Raw genomic sequence first — 20,242 nt, 5'->3', positions numbered from 1 at the left:
GAGAATTAGAATATCCGGCCTCTCAAGCTATTAGAAGAATCAAATGGATGAATTCGGTGGACAAACTAGTGATCTTCTGGACGATAACTGTTTTTCTTGATTTCCAATGTGCTCCTTTTGAAGGATTTATGTCATCCCTAAATGCAAATTTTGTTGTTTTTGAAAACAAACCACCCCCCTCATTTTAACTAATTTTTCTTCTTTAAACTAAGGACCAATCATATTGATTAGATAAATAAACTCAAAACACAATAAACAAACTCATAATCACTGTATCAGGTAAATTAAATTTCACAAATATGACAAAAACTTTCTTCTTTTAATTCACATCAAACGTTTTCGAGCAAAATGAATCTGACAGACATAATTATAGAGTTTATCTAAAACTGCATAATAAAACATTTATCTAAGAAACTGAGCTATGACTACTTTCCAGGATTTTGCTTTTAAACAGGAACCAAAAGGATGGATATAATCTTACAATTACGCGGAGGTGGACAAACACAGACCGATAGTGAATAAAAGTGCTAGGTTCTCATCATCCAAAACGAATCAATTGATAAACCATAAATAAATTATGACCACCAATCCAACAAAAGTTTTGTCCAAATATCCCTCATGTCCATGAATACAAGATTTTATGTTTAGAGATTGTAGCTGAGTGCATTCTGTCAAAAGTCCTCTAGTTTGATGAGTACCATCAACCACCTAAAATCATCCAGACCATCCAATAGTCTTGTTTACTCTGAAACCTGTCTCAGAGGGTTGCGATTCTGGTTGACGAGGAGGAGGTGGTCTCACCTCCCTTGGTTTGGCAGGGTCAACAAAAATAACCCATCCATCCAAGAACTTTGCGTTCATTCCTTCTCTTGCCTGCTCAGCTTCCTCTATGGTCGTATAGGTAACAAAACCAAACCCCTTTGATCTTCCAGACACTCTGTCTGTTATAACTTTTGCTGCGGAACGAATAGATTATAGAGTATAGGATGTAAGTGAAACAATGATAATTGATGTAAATATAACCAAAAATTTAATTTCAAGTTTTAACTTACCATCAACAAGCTGGCCAAATGAAGAAAATGCCTCCTTAAGTTTTTCATCAGTTGTAAGTCTTGATAAACCTGCTTAATACCAAGATGGAAGTTTAGTGAAAACCTACAACTGTCTAGATCCTATCAAAAGGGGATTTTCAGTGATATGCTTAAAGAAATATATTTACCATAAACAATGCAGAGTCATAAATCAATAGCTTTCACCTTTAAAAATAAAATAAGACAAAAAATTTTTTTTTGGGGGGGTGGCATATCACTAGTGCAAGGATAAGGGATGCTTTTGTATAGTGTATGTCAATGAAAACCAGGGTTTCAAGCAAATCCACTACAGTAAAAGATGAGGTATTTCAGTAAAGAGAACGTACAAATTAAAGATGCAAGAGAACAGCATCATGTAATTTTAAAATTAGACCACGATCCCAAGCATGATTAGGAACCTACTTAACTCAGACTAGCAATACTATCTACTTTTCATTCTAACTGAGTTTTCCCAAACACTTTGATAACTACCAAAGGGAGTTTGAATCCCCGTATGCACCACAAAAATGCTCGAGGAACTATAACAGACAGCAAGAACAACCTTGCTTTCAGATTTTGTGGCTTGATTAAATAATTTCTAGGTCTTTGTATTACACTGACTTCCCTGAAAAGACTCCCTTAAGCCAAAGGTTGGTCATGTATAAGAAACATTCGATAAACCAGTAAATAACCTGCCAAAACGGCGTATATTTTTTTCCTTCATTGTAGACACTCTTGCTTCCAATATCTTAATGGGTATAAGAGGCCGATTAACATACCAGAACACAAAAAATTCACAAAACTTACAGATACATTTAAAGCTCAGAGATCTAGGGCTACTCATCTTTAGTATTATCCTTCCAATTCTTTTAGTAAATTCAAAGTTAGTTACATATCTATAAATTTCTACTCCCAATCTCATACTACTGCTAATTGAACAACCTAATTGTATTTGCAATGAAATCAGCGCAGCAACTCCTTAGTAACGACATCATTATTAAGTAATAATATAACATCAATAAATTTTAAAGATCGAGGCTCGCTAATGAACCGTAGAAAAATTAAAAGAAGAAACAACTATGCAGAGTAAAGCAAGCAACAATTACCACTGACGAAGAGTTTAGGGCTGGTTAGAGTTGAATTGAAACGAGTGGTCGCAAGTTGAGATTGGAGAATAGAAGAGCCAGAGCTGAGAACGCGACGAAAACTGGAAGCGAACGCCATTGAATCAACTATTGGATTCTGCGATTCCCAAAAATGGCGGTGAAAAGACTTTAGGGTTTAAGGAACCAGTTGAAACCTCTAGAAACGAATAATACGGTGCAAACACGACCATGAGGTATTTAAAAGAAACTAACCTTTTTTTAATACAGATATGACCAAAACCTCTATTTAATACCAAAGCTATCCTTCACCTCGTCTCCTAGGGTTTTATCAACAAAAAAAGTCTGGCTACATCAACAAAATCGCAACCGCACTTTACAAGCTTAAAAATTCGCATTTTTACCCTCACACTCAAATTTCAATATCACGATTTCGATTCTAAAGAAGGAAGATTCTTATAATGAGATAAATACATGAATATTAACTTAAAATTTCATTTATTTATTGATGGTATATTATTTTATGGTGAGTTGAATATTAGATTTGAATTATGTTTCAAAATGAAGAATAATAAAAACATATGGGTTTTTTGGTATATTTTAACATATGGGGTTAAATTAATAGTTTATCATGGATAGGGTTATTTGATATTTTGTTATAGGCCAAACGACTATTTCCCACCCAAGGTTTGTCGTTTTCTCAAGTTTTCACCCTTTAACTATGGAAACATCAAACACTCACTCATGATCGGTTAGATTTAACAAAACTCTAACGGTGGTAAAGGTAAAATCATAATTTTCTCTATAATATTAAAAATAAACTAAAATAGAACCTCTTTTGCCCCCCTAAACTTTAAAAACTAAAATTTTCCTTCAGCCTAAGTTTTAAAAAATCACAGTTTCACCCTAGGGTTTTGTTTTGAAATCTCCAGAGACATCTCCGGCTCCATTGCCGACGACCTCTCCCTCCCGAAGCATCCTCTCCTTCTGACGATCTCTTTCCTCCCATTTAGACGTCCGATCAACGTCGGAGAAGTCGTGGAAGAGGAAGAACTTTGTCGAGGAAGACGAAGTTCTTCGTTTTCTTAGACGAAGACGAGAAGACTCATCGTCGTCTGGGAAGACAATTTCTCTTTCCAGACGACGTCTCTTTGCGTCGGATGGGTTGGGGTGGAGTTGAGGGGGGCCGTCGGTGGAAGAGAAACCGTCGGGAGGGGAAAACGGTCGGCAATGGCACCGGAGAAAGTGAAAAGGTTTGGAAATAAACCCTATGGGGGAAAAATAATCTTTTCAAACTTAGCTTAGGGAAAATTGTTAGTTTTTAAACTTTTAGGGAGGAAAATGAGATTAAATTTACCACCGTTAAGATTTTGTTAAATCTAACCGGTCATGGGTGGGTGTTTGGTGTTTCCATAGTTAAAGAGTGAAAACTTGAGAAAACGGCAAACCTTGGGTGGGAAATAGTCGTTTGGCCTTTATTATATTTATCATGGGTTATTATTTAACTATGTAAAGGGTAAATTAATATTTGTAAATTGATGTTTTTTTCCAATTTTCATGTTGATTTTGTAAGAATACATTTTGTACTTTTGGGGGTAGTTCGATTATGGAGTTTTAAGGATTAATTTATATTTTATTATGTATAATAAATTGATATTTTACAATATAAGATGAAATAATATTTTATCATATCAGGTATAAATTAATATAGTAAACCATCAAACCTAAAACCCTAAACCCATAAAACCCTAAATTTTTAAATCCTAAAAGTCTAAAACCCAAAACTCCTAAAACAAGGATAACCTAAGCCCTTATATTGGTATATTGGGCATGCAAGGGGTAAATTGACAAATTGTAAGATTTCATTTGTATTTTTTGTTTTGAAATTTTTTTGATAAATTTAGTTATGAGACTAACATAAAATGCTTAAAATCCTCACGATTACAACATTCAAGAGATTAATACAATTGTTCAACAAACTTCTTCATATCGATCAAGAGTACATTAACTTTCTTTTAAGTATGAATCAAAAAATATAAATATTAATATATCGATCAGTATCGTAGATGATTAAGATGTTGATTCTCTTAGTACTCTTTCTCTCTACTCAAGAGAATGCATTACTATTTTTATCAAACAGTTAATTAAAACTCTTTTCTCCACCCAAAAACCATTACTTATCACGTTCTTATGATTTCTTTTGCATTTTCAATTAGTTTGAAACACAAATCAAATATAGTTCTCATATATTCAAATTTCGGAAATATGCCAGAAGTGCAAACATCCACTCATTTGTATACAAACGGTTTCGATCATACCTTAGGAAGATTCTTTAGTGTAGAAACAAACTTAGGATAAAACATTTCTTCACATATGCTAGTTATCATCTCATTACAATTCGGTATCATTAGTTTGAACAAGGTGAAATATTAGTTGCATGTCACATACATAATTATCAGAATTTTATAATATACTATATATATTATATTATACGATATGATACAGATAAAAAATAATATGTATTATAAAATGTATGATAAAGTAGACATATTATATGATACAAAATATATTTTGTAATATGATTCATATTACTGATATAGATTAACATATTTTTTAAAGAAAATAATAAAATAGAGATATATATATAAAAAATCTTAAATTTTTAATGATGTTTGTGAATTTTTTTAAATAATAACGTGTTAATTATATTTTTTATTATTATTTTTAAAAATTGTATCATACGATACGATATAATATTCAATATACGAAATAAAAAGTTAAAATTTTAAAATATAATATAATACACGATTCAACTACTATAAACATATTTTATTTTCATAAATTTGTTTTATCTCTATATATATATATATATATATGTATATATATATATGTATATATATATTTAAATTCTATGTCAAAAAAAAAGAACCCTTAACTTTTTAGATCAAACCGGCTATAATGCTTTTACATTAAATCTAGATATAATTGCAAGAAACAAGATTGTGAAGTGAGATAGGACGGTCGGATTTAAAAGACCTTTCAACTTTAATCAGGCTTAAAGTATTTCATTTTCACCTACTTTTTAGGAAGAAATTATTTCCAAAGATTTTAAGATTTATATTATGGACTCATATTTTTAATCCATAATTATATTTATAAATGATTTATCATACGATCATTTATTAAAATTTTAATTTTTTATATTATATATCAAATATTGTATCGTATTATATAATATATTTTTTAATAAATAAAAAAATTTAATTAATACGTTATTATTTTAAAAAATATCACAAACATCATTAAAAAAATTAAAATTTTTTATATACATCTCAATTATATAATCAATTTCTCTAAAAGTTTTATTGATTCGTATTAATAATATGTATTGTATTATATAATACGTATTAATTCGATACATATCGTTTTACATTTATATCGTATACATCGTAGAATATTGTAACTATGATGTATTATTATATTTAGAAATTATTTTTTTCTTATTTTAAAATTACTTAATCATTTCAAAAAGAGCAATACAATGTATATTCATTTTTGAATACACAAATATATACATACATGATGTGTCATCATGTGATTGCATGTTACTTTATCATTAAATCAAATTTATCAAATCACTTGATGACACATATCAAATATATATCTATTTGTGTACTTAAAATAAATATATATAGTTTTATGAGATATTAATTAAAATAGTCTATTTTTTTCTCTTGTATGCATATATACCAACTTTTTTTTATTATACATATATAGTGTAAAATATAAAATATTTAAAATACCCTTGGGTTTTACATTTATCTAGCTAAGACTCACACAACTAAACATAAACTCATCAAATCAAGACATAAAACTCATCCACTCACCCAGCAAAAGCTGCGACATAGAGTGAAAATATGAAAATTTCTAGTGACTTTAACGATGGGAAGATCGACCTAGTGGTTGGTCGACTGACCAAACACCTAATCAACCAATTTATTTTTAAAAAATTGATTGGTTAAATAGTTGACTAGTTGGCTAAACACTTAACTAATTAATTTATTTTTAAAAATTAATTAATCAATGCGTGGTCGACCAACCAATTTATCTAACTAACCCTAAATCTTAATTTTTTTTTAAACAAAGTTAAATTAAAAAATAATTATATTTGTATAATAAAAAACAATTATATATATATAAGATTAAAAAATACGGTTATTTTAATTAATATTTTTAATTTTATTGGTTATATATATAAAGTGATTTTAAACAGTGGGAGGATGAATGTGGATTGGAAGGCAATTATTAAAATCCAAAAATAAGAAAAAGGTAGCGTTGGATTAAAGCACAAATGGAGAGAATCTTGAAGATGGACCCAATCCAAGGTGTTCCGACACTTTTTTTTTTTTGGTATGAACTAGTTTAATGGTCTCATTGAAAGTTCCAAATTTTACATTATTAATGCAACGCCATTATCTCAACCACTAACAAATATCTTCCTATTTTCCCCTCCAGCTTATCAGCCATCCGCACAGCCCAACCAGGATAGACATAAGATAGAATCCAAGTACCAGCAGAACAATATTATATGTATATATTTGCCCACAATTGACACAAAATGAATTCAAGTTTAAGTATTAGCTTTCAGTAATATTGTATATATATTTTTATAGATAATTTGAGTATATAACTGATATGTTATGATATAATTAGATGTTACTGTAAGATCTCTAGTCTAATAGATAAACTCTTTGGATATATAGTTTATCATAGTTTTGTTTCTGAATTTTATTATCTAAAACATGTATTGATAGTTTAAGAAGTTCATGTGTTATCTAACCACTCATAATGCAGCATCCCATAATAATGTGATACGAACCTTAGGAGAATCACACCTCAAAAGCTAGCTATTGAGATGGGAGAGTCCAAGGTCATATAAACCCCACACTAGTTGTCCATACTTTCCAATATGGGATCTAAGTCTCATACCTTGTACTTGGGATCCTAACATACCACCATGCTCCGCAGCCCTGACGCCCACGCAGGCTGGTTGTGCGCTAGCTTCCTGCTAGCCCCAGGCGAACACTGCAATGTCGACGTCACCACCCGCGCCGCACAATTGCAACTGGGAGACGTGGTGATGGCTCTAATACCAAATGATACGAACCGTAGGAGAATCACACTTCAAAAGTTAGCTATTGAGATGGGAGAGCCCAAGGTCATATAAACCTCACACTAGTTGCCCATACTTTCCAATGTAGGATCCAAGTCTCATACCTTACACTTGGGATCCTAACATAATGTGGGATGTGCACGCATAAATCTAATATCTCTAATATATTTTGTCGATGTAAGTTTTGTTTAAGGTTATCATATATACTTTATCTTTAATTTAAATTTATCTAATCAAATGATGATATATTATCTATGTACAACAAATATATATACATAATTTTATTGTTCATATTTATTTGTTTTTCAAATGTATAAAACAATTTTCTTTTAATTTCAACTCCTTTAAGTGCCCTTGAAAAGAGTTTATAGATTTAAGGTTTTTTTTTTTTACCTTAAGATGTAAAATAACGTATTTCTAAGGGAAATAATATATATATATATCTAATTTTTTAGTATCAAATTAAATAATAAGATAATAAATTATCATATAATTATTTTTTATATTTAATAAAAGAAAAATCAATTATATGATAATATATTAATATATTATCTAATTTAATATTCAAAATTAGTGTATATAGTTTTATTGTATTTCGAAATCTATATTAAAATTTTTTATTGTTTGGTAAATGATTTTTTAATTATTAGGTAAATTTAACCAAATAGTTTTATCTCAGTTTGTGATTATAATAAAATTATATATATCTATTTTAAATATATACTTAATATATGTCAGTAAGTGATTGTGTAATTTTAAATTAAAGATAAAATAATACTTAATTATATAATAACACATCATATGTATATTTATTTATGTATCTAAAAGTAGGTACGCATAACATTACTCTTAGGAGTATTTCAAACTTGTATTTGTTAGTACATTTAAAATTATTTTACAATAAAATTATCTGTGCCTATTTTGAATATATAAATACGTACACATTTATATATGTCATCATATGATTAAGTGATTTTAAATAAAAATAAAGTATTACCGAATTATGTGCTGACAAATATAAGTATGCACATATTTGTGTATCCGAAATGAGTGTATGTAGTATTACTCATTATTTTATTTATTTTTTAAAATATCTATTTGAATAAAATAATATTATATATATACATTTTAATTATACAAACTCAGTATATAGATGATGTATTATTATGTGATTGGTATGTTATTTTATCTTTAATTTAAAATCTTTTAATCATATGAGATATATTATCTATGTATTTTTTTTTGTATTCAAATTTTATACCCATAGTTTTGTTGATTTGAATATATTTTTTAATAAAATTTTTGTATTTTTATTTTTCAAATAAAAAATCATATCAAAATTTTAAATCAATCAAGCAACATTTCAAAAACCAATTGAATTTCTTAACATCCGTGCGTTCTCACAGTCAAAGTCAAACTTGATCCACAACTTCAGAGCCAGAAGAGCGAAGCCGCATCATCCCGAGCTAAGAAAACTCATTAAGCAGCCTCTAAATTTAGAACGTGGATTCTATTAAAACGTACACGACGTGGCACCACGTGATTTGACTACGTGTACTCACACGCAAATCTAGAGTACAATATTCTCAGGATATTTTTCCTCTCCTGCCAGACCAATCCGATATAAGCCGCCTCATTATTGCTGCGTGGCCATCGTCATCGGAGGCGACTCTTCGGTTCTCTACATTTTCTCTCCTCTTTCTTCGCCGATTGTTTTTCCCTCTGCTTTTCCGTTCAAAAAAAATCTGAAGAAATGGTTAGTTGTTTACCTCTCTTTTTTCTTTTTTCTTTTTTCTTTTTTAATTTACTAATTCACTTTCAGTTTCTCTGCTATGTTTTTGGTTACCGTATTGGTAAAATCCAAATGGATTGCTAGTCTGCTTTGAGTTGGTTATTGTTGGATCTGAATTTTGAACCTATTTTGTATTATCTATATTTCTGATTTCATAAAATTGGAGGGAAAATATGGTCTCCCAGCTCGTTCTTATTCGTTTCTTAAGGCGTAGATCTGGTTTGATCTTGATATTATGTTGAATCAACATGTGAATCATAAGTAGTTGTATCGAACATAGTATGATTAAATCGATTTTACTGTATTTAATTAAAGATATTATCGATCTGTCGACTAAATTACTTGACTCTGCTGGCGGCTTTGGAACTTATCTGATATATTTCATTTTTTAATTTCTTCTTTAATATCTATTACGGAATATGATTTTTTTTTAAATTTTTGGATCTGATTTGTTTGGCTGTTTGATGTGTGTTTCTCGTTTCCTCACATGGAGGAAAATTTACCTGAAAAAGAATGTTAAAGTAAATTTTGTTTACTTGATTTTGAAGTTTCAATTTTCTGCGAAAATATATACACATCTCGAGTTTATCAGACTATCTGGTTAGTGTTTCATAATTTTCAAGTTGGGTGTGATTTATCATGTGATAAGTGATTTTGAACATCAATTTAGAGATATTCATTATTTAAAGTGAGACCTGAGTTGATTATATGAATTTTGGCAACTCCAGGCCAATGCAGCGTCTGGTATGGCTGTGCATGATGACTGCAAGTTAAAGTTTCTGGAGCTCAAGGCAAAAAGAACTCATAGATTCATAGTTTTCAAGATTGAGGAGAAACAGAAGCAAGTTATTGTGGAGAAGCTTGGTGAGCCAACTCAGAGCTATGAGGATTTCACCGCAGCCCTTCCAGCTGATGAATGCCGTTATGCTGTCTATGATTTTGATTTTCTGACCCCAGAGAATGTTCAGAAAAGCAGGATCTTCTTTATCGCATGGTAATGCAAGTTTTTCTGTTTTTATTTTTACGCATTCTTTTTAGTTCATCTATCTGTTTTCTTGATATTGTGTTTCTTTTCTTTGCAGGTCCCCTGATACATCAAGGGTCAGAAGCAAGATGATCTATGCAAGCTCAAAAGACAGATTTAAGAGAGAACTTGATGGAATTCAGGTAGAGTTGCAAGCAACTGATCCAACTGAGATGGGTCTTGATGTCTTTAGAAGCCGTGCCAACTGAATTCGAATGGCCTTGCAATGAGAATGTTCCTCTGTTCAATCTTCTTTACTCGAGTGAAATGTTTATATTTTGTGGGATGGCGAACTTGGTTACCATGTTATCAGTTTCCGAGTTCTTCCATTAAAGTCTTTTATTCATCTTGCATATGCATCTCTGGTTTCTGGTATATCTTGTGAGTTGTTATTTATAGAACCTATGTGTTTTAATATCTTGTAGCATGTTCTCTACAAGCTCATATATAACTGTTTGTGAGAGGTTATTAGTTTCACCTTTAGTTCGTTTTGAAAATTTAAATATTTGACCCTTGTTATTTTACTTTGTAATATTCAAGGGGGCAAGCTTTTATAACTTCTGTTTGTTGATTGACTGGCTGGTGTTGTACTATTTAGACTACTATATGGACTAAGTTGATATTGGTTCTTGAAGCGTTTATTATAAGCTAATGGCTGGAGGACTTTATTTTTATCCTAAGTTTTGATGCGTTTCTAAATTTACATTTATAGAATTTAAAAAACTCAAAATCTCACTTATATGTTAATTATTATTAAAATTTGTTGTTATAGATAAAGATAAAATTGTAATTTTATTAATAATATTAAAAAAAAAAATTCATTACATTCACCTTTCCCCTCCTTTTCTTAAATTTTAAAAATTAAAAATTTTATTTTTTTAAACTTCAAAATGTTACAATTTTTTTTTTCTAAATTTAAGGGTTTTATTTTTTCCTTTGTTCATCATTTTCTGTGTTGATAACTTTTTTTTTTTTCATCTTAAACATTGGCAAGCATGCGGTAGAGTACGAAGATCTCTCCTCTCTAAATTTGTTTGTAGATGAAAATATTTGGACAAAGGGAGATATCGGCCAATGTTTTAGATGGAGAGAAGACAAGAAAAACACATAGATTTAGAGAAAAAAATATGACTTTTTAATGTTAAAAAATTTTAATAAGTATGATTAAAATTATTAATTTTTAAAATTTAATAAAAGAATATAATAAATTTTATTTTTTTAATATTATTAATAAAATTATAATTTTATTTTTATCTTTAAAAAAAAAATAATTTTAATTGATTTATACATAAGACTTTAAGTTTTATAAGTTTCGAGAATATGATTTTAGAAATACAGTAAAACTTGGATGGGAAATAGACCGTCGGCCTAAGCAAATTAATGCTCTGTACTCGGCTTGTTCAGTTGGGCCTCAAAGCAGCCCAGTTTCACACCCACTTTGTTCAAGGAATCTGGCTGTCAAAGTAATACTAGTACTTTCTTGATTTTTATTGAGAGTTATGCCATGTTTGATTTATACGATGAAACTGTAGGTGTAACCCAGTTGATGCAGCAAGAATTTGGATTGGTGCCCAACGCTCATTTCTATAATTTCTTATTGAGTGTTCTTGTTGATGGGAATTAGTTGAAGTTAGTTGAAGCTGCGCATTTTGATATGGTTAGTAGAGGAAATAAACCAGATGTTTCCACATTTAATATTGAAAATGATTATTTTTCACCTAAATTTTAGCGTAATTTAAAAAATATATTTATAACATTTTAAAAATTTAAACATCTACTTATGAACAAATTGTTATTAGAATTTTTAAGAGTAAAATTATCATTTTGTTAATAATATTAAAAAATATATAATTTATTATATTTTTTTCTCTAAATTTTAAAAACTAATAATTTCACATATATCTAAAGTTTTCTAACTTTAAAAAGTCATATTTTTTCCCTTAAATCAAGAGTTTTTTTCTTCGCCTCTTTGACCAATATCTTTGGTGTTGATAATCTTCTCTTTTCACTTTAAACTATCATCGTTAACCGATCATATTTTCCCTTTCTATCTATCCGATAAGCTATCTAAATTTGATGAATTCAAACGTAGAGATGGTGTTTGAATTGACAATGATAGTTTAAGGTAAAAAGGGAAAGTCGTTGGTGGCCGAGAGGTGAAGAAAAAAATATTAGGTTTGAGGAGGAGGGAAAATATTATTTTTTAAAATTAAAAAATTTTAGATAGTAATAAGTTGTTAGTTTTTAAAACTTAGGGGGAAAAATATAATTAATTATATATTGTTTTAATATTAAATAAATTGATGATTTTACCCTTAATTATAACTAAAATTTTTAATAAAAATTGATTCATGGATGAGATTTTATATTTTTAAAATGTCATAGGGTATTTTTAAGATTGAGATAAAATTTGAGTGGAAAATACTCTTTTAGCCTGAGTATGTTGACTAAGGCTTTGTGTAGAGTTCATCAAATTCGGCCTCCAATGTTGATGATGGACGAGTGATCGTTTACAACCTTAATGCAGGGGTTTATTGAGGAGGTTAATTTGGATGTTGCATTGAGAATTAAAGAGCATACAGTGGAAACTGGTGCTTGAAAGGGTTAAATTCGAATCGAATTTAATTTCAAGTGTGAATTTGCAAAGTGCTTCTCAAAATTATTTAAGTTTGATTTGATTTAAATTGAGTGTGAGTTCAAATCCAAGCGTACAAACTGTTTTCTAAAATTGTCCGAGTTTGATTCACTTGTGGAGAGTTGAATTCGAGTTTAACTATAATGTCAAACTGAAGTGAAGTCAAAATTTGATTTGGTATTATAGTTGAATAAAATAGACAAAAATGATATCGATTTATTGTGAATTGATCAGAAAATATTATTTAAGTAAATTATTAGAAGTAATAAAATTATATAAACACACTTTTAGTACACAGATGATGTGTCATCTTGTGATTGAATAATTTTAAATTAAAAATATAATAACATTCAATCATATCATCCGTATATAAACATAATATTGTTTTTATTTATGTTTATTTTACTATACCGTCAATTGATTTATATATCTATTGAATTTATAAATATTTATTTTTTTAAAATAAATAATATTATATATATAATTTTTATATAATTTTATATATAAATAATAATATATTATTTTATAAATAAATATTAAAAATTAAAAATAAAATAATATTTAATTATAGGACGTCGTCAAACAGGTGACGTAATAAAATGGCATAAACTATAAAGCGGTATCAACGATATCCGAAAAAATCAATCGGAAAAGGCAACGCTTGTGCCAACAATAATTTTCATTTATGTATAGACAAAACGGGCATCCTCATTGTCGTTTTCGTTCTACTCATTTAACCGACTGTTGCTTAGATTATTTTGAAAGGCCTTTCTTCCGTTGCAGCCCTTGTTTGATCCAGAGAATCCGTAGGAAAACGATATGATAATTCAGAATCCACCTTGTAATTTCTTATTTTCTTCTTCATTTTCTCAGAAACCAAACAGGTCTCTCTGCGGTCCTACCTAATTATTATAACCTCACCAACACTGTTTCGTTTGTCGTCTACTTCACAAGTTCCAGCCGGCGCTTTTGCTCTCTTTTTTTTTTGGGAGAAATTAAAAGCGCTTTTGCTCTCTTGACCTCACTTGTTTGGACTTTCTCTCGATTTTATGCTTTAAGTTGCGATTTCACGATCACTTGAATTTCGTTTCTTGTAGCAATGGACTCTCTTGCTGAAGAGACTCCATTGGTTGTTGATAATAGCTCGCTAATTCGAACTCCGAAGAACAACACGCGAGATATTCATATCTTGAGTTGTGCGTTTCTGTTGATATTTCTGGCTTATGGAGCTGCTCAGAATTTACAGACAACTGTTAACACTGTCAGTTGCTGTTAATTTTAACTGTCATGAAATTCCGCCTGTTTCTTAGAAATGTTTTGCGTTTTTTTTTTTTTTCTATGGTTTTGAGATTTAATTCTTTTAGGAAGGGAATTTGGGGACAATTTCGCTTGGGATATTGTACGTCTCTTTCACAATTTTCTCATTATTTGCGTCCTTGGTGGTTCGATTATTGGGTTCTAAGAACGCTATCGTACTGGGGACTACTGGATACTGGTTGTTCGTGGCTGCAAATTTGAAGCCATCATGGTAATGACTGATTTAAGTTGCTGAAGCTCTTAAATTTTTGGCTTTTATTGAATTTCACACTAGCTTTAATTTTTTCTTGTATTTTCTCTAGGTATACAATGGTGCCAGCTTCTGTGTATCTTGGCTTTGCTGCTTCAATAATATGGGTTGGACAGGTGCAAAAGTGTCTTTTGAATTTGCCCTTTGTGTTTTCTTTATGATAATTGATGGAGTATTAAGTATACAGCATCTTTTTAAACTCATTATGGCACATAGGGGACATATCTCACTTCCACTGCACACAGACATGCAAGAGATCGCAACTTGCAGGAAGGAACGGTAATTGGCAAATTCAATGGAGAATTCTGGGGATTTTTTGCTAGCCACCAGGTGCACTTTTTGAATTATTTGTGACAAGTCAAACTATATGCTGGTTTAATGAACAATCTTTTTCTCCCTTATAGATGAGTTTTTGCTTGCTATTTCGGTATATTCCCAATGTTAATACAATTGCCCCCCTAAATTTTGCAGCTAGTTGGGAATCTTATCTCACTTGCATTGCTGAGGAATGGATCGGTATGTGGTGCCCTTCTAGCTGCACTTTGTGTTGAATGTCTACTCAAATATTACTATTAACCCATTACTTTTATTTAAATCATTTCTAGATGTTTACCCTTCCAGCAAGTAGCTAATGGTGCGGTCTGTATGTGTAATTTTCTGTACTTCTTCTGGGTTTGAATTAGATATTAAATAGCATTCTATTAGTTAAAGATAACAAAGTAAATATTATAATCAACTTTTGAGTAAGAATTATATTTTTCGACAAGTCTTTCATATGATAATCAAGTACATGATTTTACTTTTGTATCATTAAGATGTTAGTCAGATAAATATACAAGTTAGGAGGGGGTTATGGGATGAATTTTCTTACTCGCTTTTGCTATCTATTTTCCTATGTATGCACTAGAGTCATATCCATAATACAGTAGTGGAGGCCAATTTACTCATGTGCTTCTGGATTAGGTGGAATGGCCAAAACTGAATTTTTATCAATGACCCTAATATATGGTTAAAGGTTTTGTTTAGTGTCATTAAATAATTGATCTTGCCATCAATTAATTAACGTCTTCTAGACAATTACATTGGAGGGCATAATGTCCTATTGTATGGCTTTGGTTGGATTGGACTTTTCAATTTGATTTGGAACTGTAATGGAGGAACTTGTATGTCGTAATTGTATATCAGTTGGCTTTTTCTTCCGAGAAAGGTAGTCAACTGGCATCCACGTGTGGAAACAGTTGCACAATTTTGTAGATAATTCTCATCCTACCAGATATCCTCAGATAGGTATTATAGACTGTGCTTAATTAAATGATGGCGGTGACTTTGTTTAAAGGGTTTTGTAATTTCAGTGGAAAATATGATGCCATGAAATTAAATTCATTTTAGCTGGCTTATTTTTAGGTTAATATATGTTCTTGTTTAAAACAACACTTGTTATTCTTGTCTGAAGCAATGATGAAATAAATTTTTAGTTTTGGTTGTCAAAATAGCACACAAGATCTATTGGCTAATAATCTTTGGTGCATCTTAGACATCTCGATTTTTTTGCCATGGATGGGGCTTCATCAGAAGATATTATTTCATCATGTTAAAATTTTGTTTTTCTTTCTCTATGTTTTTTTCTGTTTCCAATTTTTCATTAGTTTTTAATGTTTTGGGACAAGGAGATGTTGTTCCCAAGTGATTTACTGAGAAATCATTAAAGCATTATAATGTTTGCATGCTAAGAATGTTGATATTTATTAACCGCATCTGACCTTTTCGATCAAGACTGATTTTTTCTTGACTAGAAAATTTGATTTCTTGGATTTCATGTCTTCTAACAGTAGTGACATGGACATGTTAAGCACATTAAGAAGAACCTTCTCACTTGATTTCCTTTCACATCATTGCAGGGGGGAACTACTAGTGGCACAACTTTACTGTTTATTGTGTTCCTTATCAGTATGACATTAGGCACTATCCTTATGTGCTTCTTACACAAAGATGATGGTAAAGGAGAAAAGGGATCAGCAGATGCTCCTGTTAACTTTTATTCCTATGTTTTATCTTTATCAAAGTCAGTCATCACTCCTCTGTTTGACATAAGGATGATCCTCATCATTCCCCTTATTGCATATTCAGGATTACAACAAGCATTTGTATGGTATTTCTCAATGAGCTTCATATCCTACTTTCTAGTAGTCATTCCTGTATTTCTTGATGCGTCATGTGTTTTTTTTTTTTACCTCCTCAAATGAAGGGCTGAATTTACCAAGGAGATTGTAACTCCAACACTTGGTGCCCCTGGTGTGGGAGGTGCAATGGCAATGTATGGAGCTTTTGATGCATTGGTAAGTAAGAGAAGCATAAATAAGTAATTACTCATAAGGGGCGTTTGGTTTGGGTTTTTTAAGATTACCTTGATAATCTATTTTTTATTCTCTTGTTTGATTTGTCAGTAATAAAATATTACAGTAATCTTCTATTACCAATGCTAACGTGGCAGGTAATATAAGTGGTAATCTGATTACCACCTTCACCTTAGGTATTTAAAGATTATTGAGACGATCTTGATTTATTATAATTATATTATTATTTATTAATTTTTTGAGACAAAAATAAATTTATTTTTAATTAATATAACAAATAATATAAAAAATATTTAAAAATAATTATATTTAAGGGCATTTAACTAAAATAATTTACTAGTAATCTTTTAATACCTTTAATCAAACACAATAATTATTTATATCTACCAAATTTTATCAAACATAGTAATCATTTATACCCAGTAATCTTCTAAGTAATCTATCTTTAAGGTAATTTTTCTATTTTGGTAATAAAATATTACCCAAACCAAACGCTCCCATAATGTCATCCAATTGAAGCAGCTTGACAATTTTCATTTGTTAAATTATCAAGGGCATCTTTTTCTAATTTTTTTTCTGTGTGGGATGTGTGCATGCTTGAATTTTTTAATTTTAAAACTTAACCTTTTCTCTTGTCAGTAGTATAAAGAAAATACAAGGAAGTTGATATCTGTTGAACCTCTCTGCCATAACATTCTTTTACAATTAATGTTTTAAAATTATGAATTTAGCATTGGATGCTTATCAGTTTAGCATTACTTCTATTATGCATTCAATAGTGCTTATTTCCAAGAGTTCATGCATGGTGCCAACTTACCAAGTAATGTTGCTTTTCTCACCATTAACCTTCAACCACTTTATACATGTAACTTATTTAATTATCATTTGGACATATTTTAGAAACACAAGTGTAGCTCTATTAGTGATTTATGCAAATTCTAGTTGACAAGCACCATGCTAGTAAGTGATCTGAACTAGGAAGTACACTTTTATTTTCCTGATCACATGGATTATGAGATTTTGCTTTTGTTTAATAACTGGGAGCCTTTTTTGGCAACTTCTTTCAGTGTTCACTGGCTGCTGGTCGACTTACCTCTGGTCTTTCATCAATCACTTACATAGTTTTTGGTGGAGCTTTGGTTCAGGCTGTTGTATTCCTGTGGCTTCTGTTAAAATACAGGTTTGTGTCAAGCAATCCTAGCACTGTAGTTTTGTGGAGCATGAAGTATTTATTAAGTATGAAATTGAAGTATTACTATCTTTTCAACTCCTTGTTTTATCCTTTTTTGGACAGTGTAACAGGTGGAGTACTTGGCATTGTATACCCACTTCTCATGGCTGCTATATTGGGAATTGGTGATGGAGTGCTTAATACACAGCTCAGTGCTTTGCTTGGAATACTCTTCAAGCATGATATGGTACCAATTAAAGCAATTTTTATAAGATAAGCATTTGTTTAGTTTGACATTTTAAGTGCGTATAGAATGTCAATTACCTTCATATTCTTCCACCTGAGGGAAAACCAGCAATGCTGAAATAAAAACTTACCTTACCCTTTCTAATTTGTTGCACATAACTAATTTTATATGTTATCATGCCCATATTTTTGCACGCTAATTACTTATCAAGTAACAAAAAGAATGAAAGACAGAAGAACAGTACTTGATTTGATGGTTGTTTTATCATAGATAGTCTTACAATTCATGCAAAATGGAGAAAAGTGGCTCCCATTTGTGTTATTGTGAACGCATTTATCTGCAAAAGTTGCATGAATTTTCCCGATATGGACATTTAACAACTGATTGATACTTTTGTGCTTGGCCTTTAATTCTTAAATAAATGAAGCCTCTACTCGTTGCTACCTTTTTTTACCGTCAAGTTTTTTGTTATTTTAAAAAAGTTTTACAGTTTTGATTTGACATTCTAACTAGAAATGGTAACTGTGTTTGGAAACAGGAAGGATCATTTGCACAGTTGAAGGTCTGGCAGAGTGCTTCCATTGCAGTTGTGTTCTTTATAAACCCATACATCTCATTGCAGACTATGCTGATTATTATGCTTGCTGCAATTGGTTTGTCACTGGCTGGGGTTCTTTTTCTTACTATTAAGGTGGAAAAAGCATTTTTCTCTTCCCGTTCGTGATATTTAGCAAGTCGAACTGTAATGGATGTTGCCTCGAGAATTCATCTCACATACATTGTTGCCATGCTGTGTATTAGGTGCCGTTGAAATCATCCCATCGTAAGATTTACATTCTGTAAAATGTTTATCCATGTACATTAGTCGATCTGAAAGTCCCTTTTCAAGATATTTGCCATTTTACTTTCAGAAGAGGATGTGAACTTAAGACTTGATCATATATTATGGTGGGATTTGTTGCAGTGAAATTACTCTAATTGGACCTTTCTCAAATATGAATATTTTACTTTTGTAAGCAAAAAGTTTCAAGGCCCCTAATATCCTCCGCGGTTTAGATATTTAAATAATATATTATTATATAATTGAATATCATAAAATAACATGTTATCGGGATATCAAATTGGATACTTAAAATTAGATGTAAATAAGTTGTTCAAACAGAAATTGGGGGGCTTTTCACATCACCCTCATCAAGAAGCTTTAGTTGTTTCTTATAAGTGTATGTTGGGGTGGAGACGAATTGAATCGAGTTTAAATACCTTTTAACTTAAGTTTAGCTTAAATGAAAAATAGTTTGATTCAAATTTGTTAAACCAATATTAAGGGTGACTTGAGTTTGATTTGAATAAAAATGATTCGATTCGAATTTAATTTGAATTTATGGTTTAAATATGTAATTGAGATTTGTGATTTGAATTGTGACTTATTGACAAAATATTGTTGTTTAATAATAGTTAATATAATTTAAATTGAATTACGATTAAAGTTTGAACCAAATTTAATTTTCTATTCAATGTACAAATCAAATCGAATTAAATTCTCTTTAATTTGATTATAACTCAATTTTAAAACGAATTAAACTTTTTAATTTAAATTTTATTCATATTTAAAATAAACAAATTTAAATCGGTTGGCTTTTAAATCCGAATTAGCTCGGTACGGGTATGCACTAAGTGCACGAGCTGTGTACATTGAGAATTTAGGTGAGCTGTTTAACTCTCTTCAACTACCGTTTGTGCCTCGTAAATTGGGCAACAAGTCTTCTCCTAATATTTCGTAAAAGTACTTTAAAAAACCGTTAATTGTGCAACAAGTCTTGTACAAATATTTCACACAAGGACTAAAAAGCTGCTAGCCTCCAGACAGCCTGGTTATTATGAGCTCCATAAATCTACAGCCACTCTAAACTATCGATTAGGTCCACACTATATTTATTTATTCTTCAACTCCTTATACCTCCACTTTATGACATAATCCAACTCATATATCATTAATTGTTGTAAAACACACTTTAGTTATAAAGCTTATCAGTTATCATGGCAAGTTCATGGGGACATGATAATTTTTCCTGAAGTTACTGGACCAAAGTTTTATCCAAAACTTAG

General features: G+C 30.4%; 3 protein-coding genes across 3 annotated transcripts; 2 read left to right on the top strand and 1 right to left on the bottom strand.

Annotated features, from left to right (window-relative positions):
- Positions 1 to 538: 538 nt before the first annotated feature.
- Positions 539 to 2,400, bottom strand: LOC123202012 (organelle RRM domain-containing protein 2, mitochondrial). The gene is made up of 3 exons (XM_044617712.1): positions 2,177 to 2,400; positions 1,053 to 1,121; positions 539 to 956 (listed from the first exon to the last, which is right to left on the bottom strand). Exons 1-3 carry the CDS (start codon positions 2,292 to 2,294, stop codon positions 715 to 717), a joined length of 429 nt encoding a protein of 142 aa, XP_044473647.1. The 5' UTR covers positions 2,295 to 2,400; the 3' UTR covers positions 539 to 714.
- A 6,544-nt stretch (positions 2,401 to 8,944) lies between these two features.
- Positions 8,945 to 10,719, top strand: LOC123202342 (actin-depolymerizing factor 2). Its single transcript, XM_044618223.1, has 3 exons — positions 8,945 to 9,102; positions 9,867 to 10,132; positions 10,221 to 10,719. Exons 1-3 carry the CDS (start codon positions 9,100 to 9,102, stop codon positions 10,369 to 10,371), a joined length of 420 nt encoding a protein of 139 aa, XP_044474158.1. The 5' UTR covers positions 8,945 to 9,099; the 3' UTR covers positions 10,372 to 10,719.
- Positions 10,720 to 13,513: 2,794 nt separating this feature from the next.
- LOC123202497 (UNC93-like protein 3) lies at positions 13,514 to 19,105 on the top strand. The gene is made up of 10 exons (XM_044618459.1): positions 13,514 to 14,058; positions 14,162 to 14,325; positions 14,417 to 14,480; positions 14,581 to 14,694; positions 14,836 to 14,880; positions 16,263 to 16,513; positions 16,610 to 16,700; positions 17,786 to 17,898; positions 18,013 to 18,136; positions 18,675 to 19,105. The coding sequence occupies exons 1-10, from the start codon at positions 13,897 to 13,899 to the stop codon at positions 18,858 to 18,860; spliced, it is 1,314 nt and encodes a 437-aa protein (XP_044474394.1). The 5' UTR covers positions 13,514 to 13,896; the 3' UTR covers positions 18,861 to 19,105.
- The last annotated feature ends 1,137 nt before the right edge of the window (positions 19,106 to 20,242 follow it).

Source organism: Mangifera indica, chromosome 18, assembly GCF_011075055.1.
Source record: "Mangifera indica cultivar Alphonso chromosome 18, CATAS_Mindica_2.1, whole genome shotgun sequence".
In the NCBI taxonomy this organism is placed as follows: domain Eukaryota; kingdom Viridiplantae; phylum Streptophyta; class Magnoliopsida; order Sapindales; family Anacardiaceae; genus Mangifera; species Mangifera indica.
Note: the sequence above shows the minus strand (reverse complement) of the source record. Positions and strands in the feature narration are given on the sequence as shown.

Coding starts and splice junctions, on each gene's coding strand:
- LOC123202497 (XM_044618459.1), top strand. CDS start 13,897: ATGGACTCTCTTGCTGAAGAGACTCCATTGGTTGTTGATAATAGCTCG. Junction 14,059..14,161: donor TACAGACAACTGTTAACACT/GTCAGTTGCTGT, acceptor TAATTCTTTTAG/GAAGGGAATTTGGGGACAAT. Junction 14,481..14,580: donor CAATAATATGGGTTGGACAG/GTGCAAAAGTGT, acceptor TATGGCACATAG/GGGACATATCTCACTTCCAC.
- LOC123202012 (XM_044617712.1), bottom strand. CDS start 2,294: ATGGCGTTCGCTTCCAGTTTTCGTCGCGTTCTCAGCTCTGGCTCTTCT. Junction 1,122..2,176: donor CCCTAAACTCTTCGTCAGTG/GTAATTGTTGCT, acceptor GGTATTAAGCAG/GTTTATCAAGACTTACAACT. Junction 957..1,052: donor ATTTGGCCAGCTTGTTGATG/GTAAGTTAAAAC, acceptor TTCGTTCCGCAG/CAAAAGTTATAACAGACAGA.
- LOC123202342 (XM_044618223.1), top strand. Junction 10,133..10,220: donor AGGATCTTCTTTATCGCATG/GTAATGCAAGTT, acceptor TTTTCTTTGCAG/GTCCCCTGATACATCAAGGG.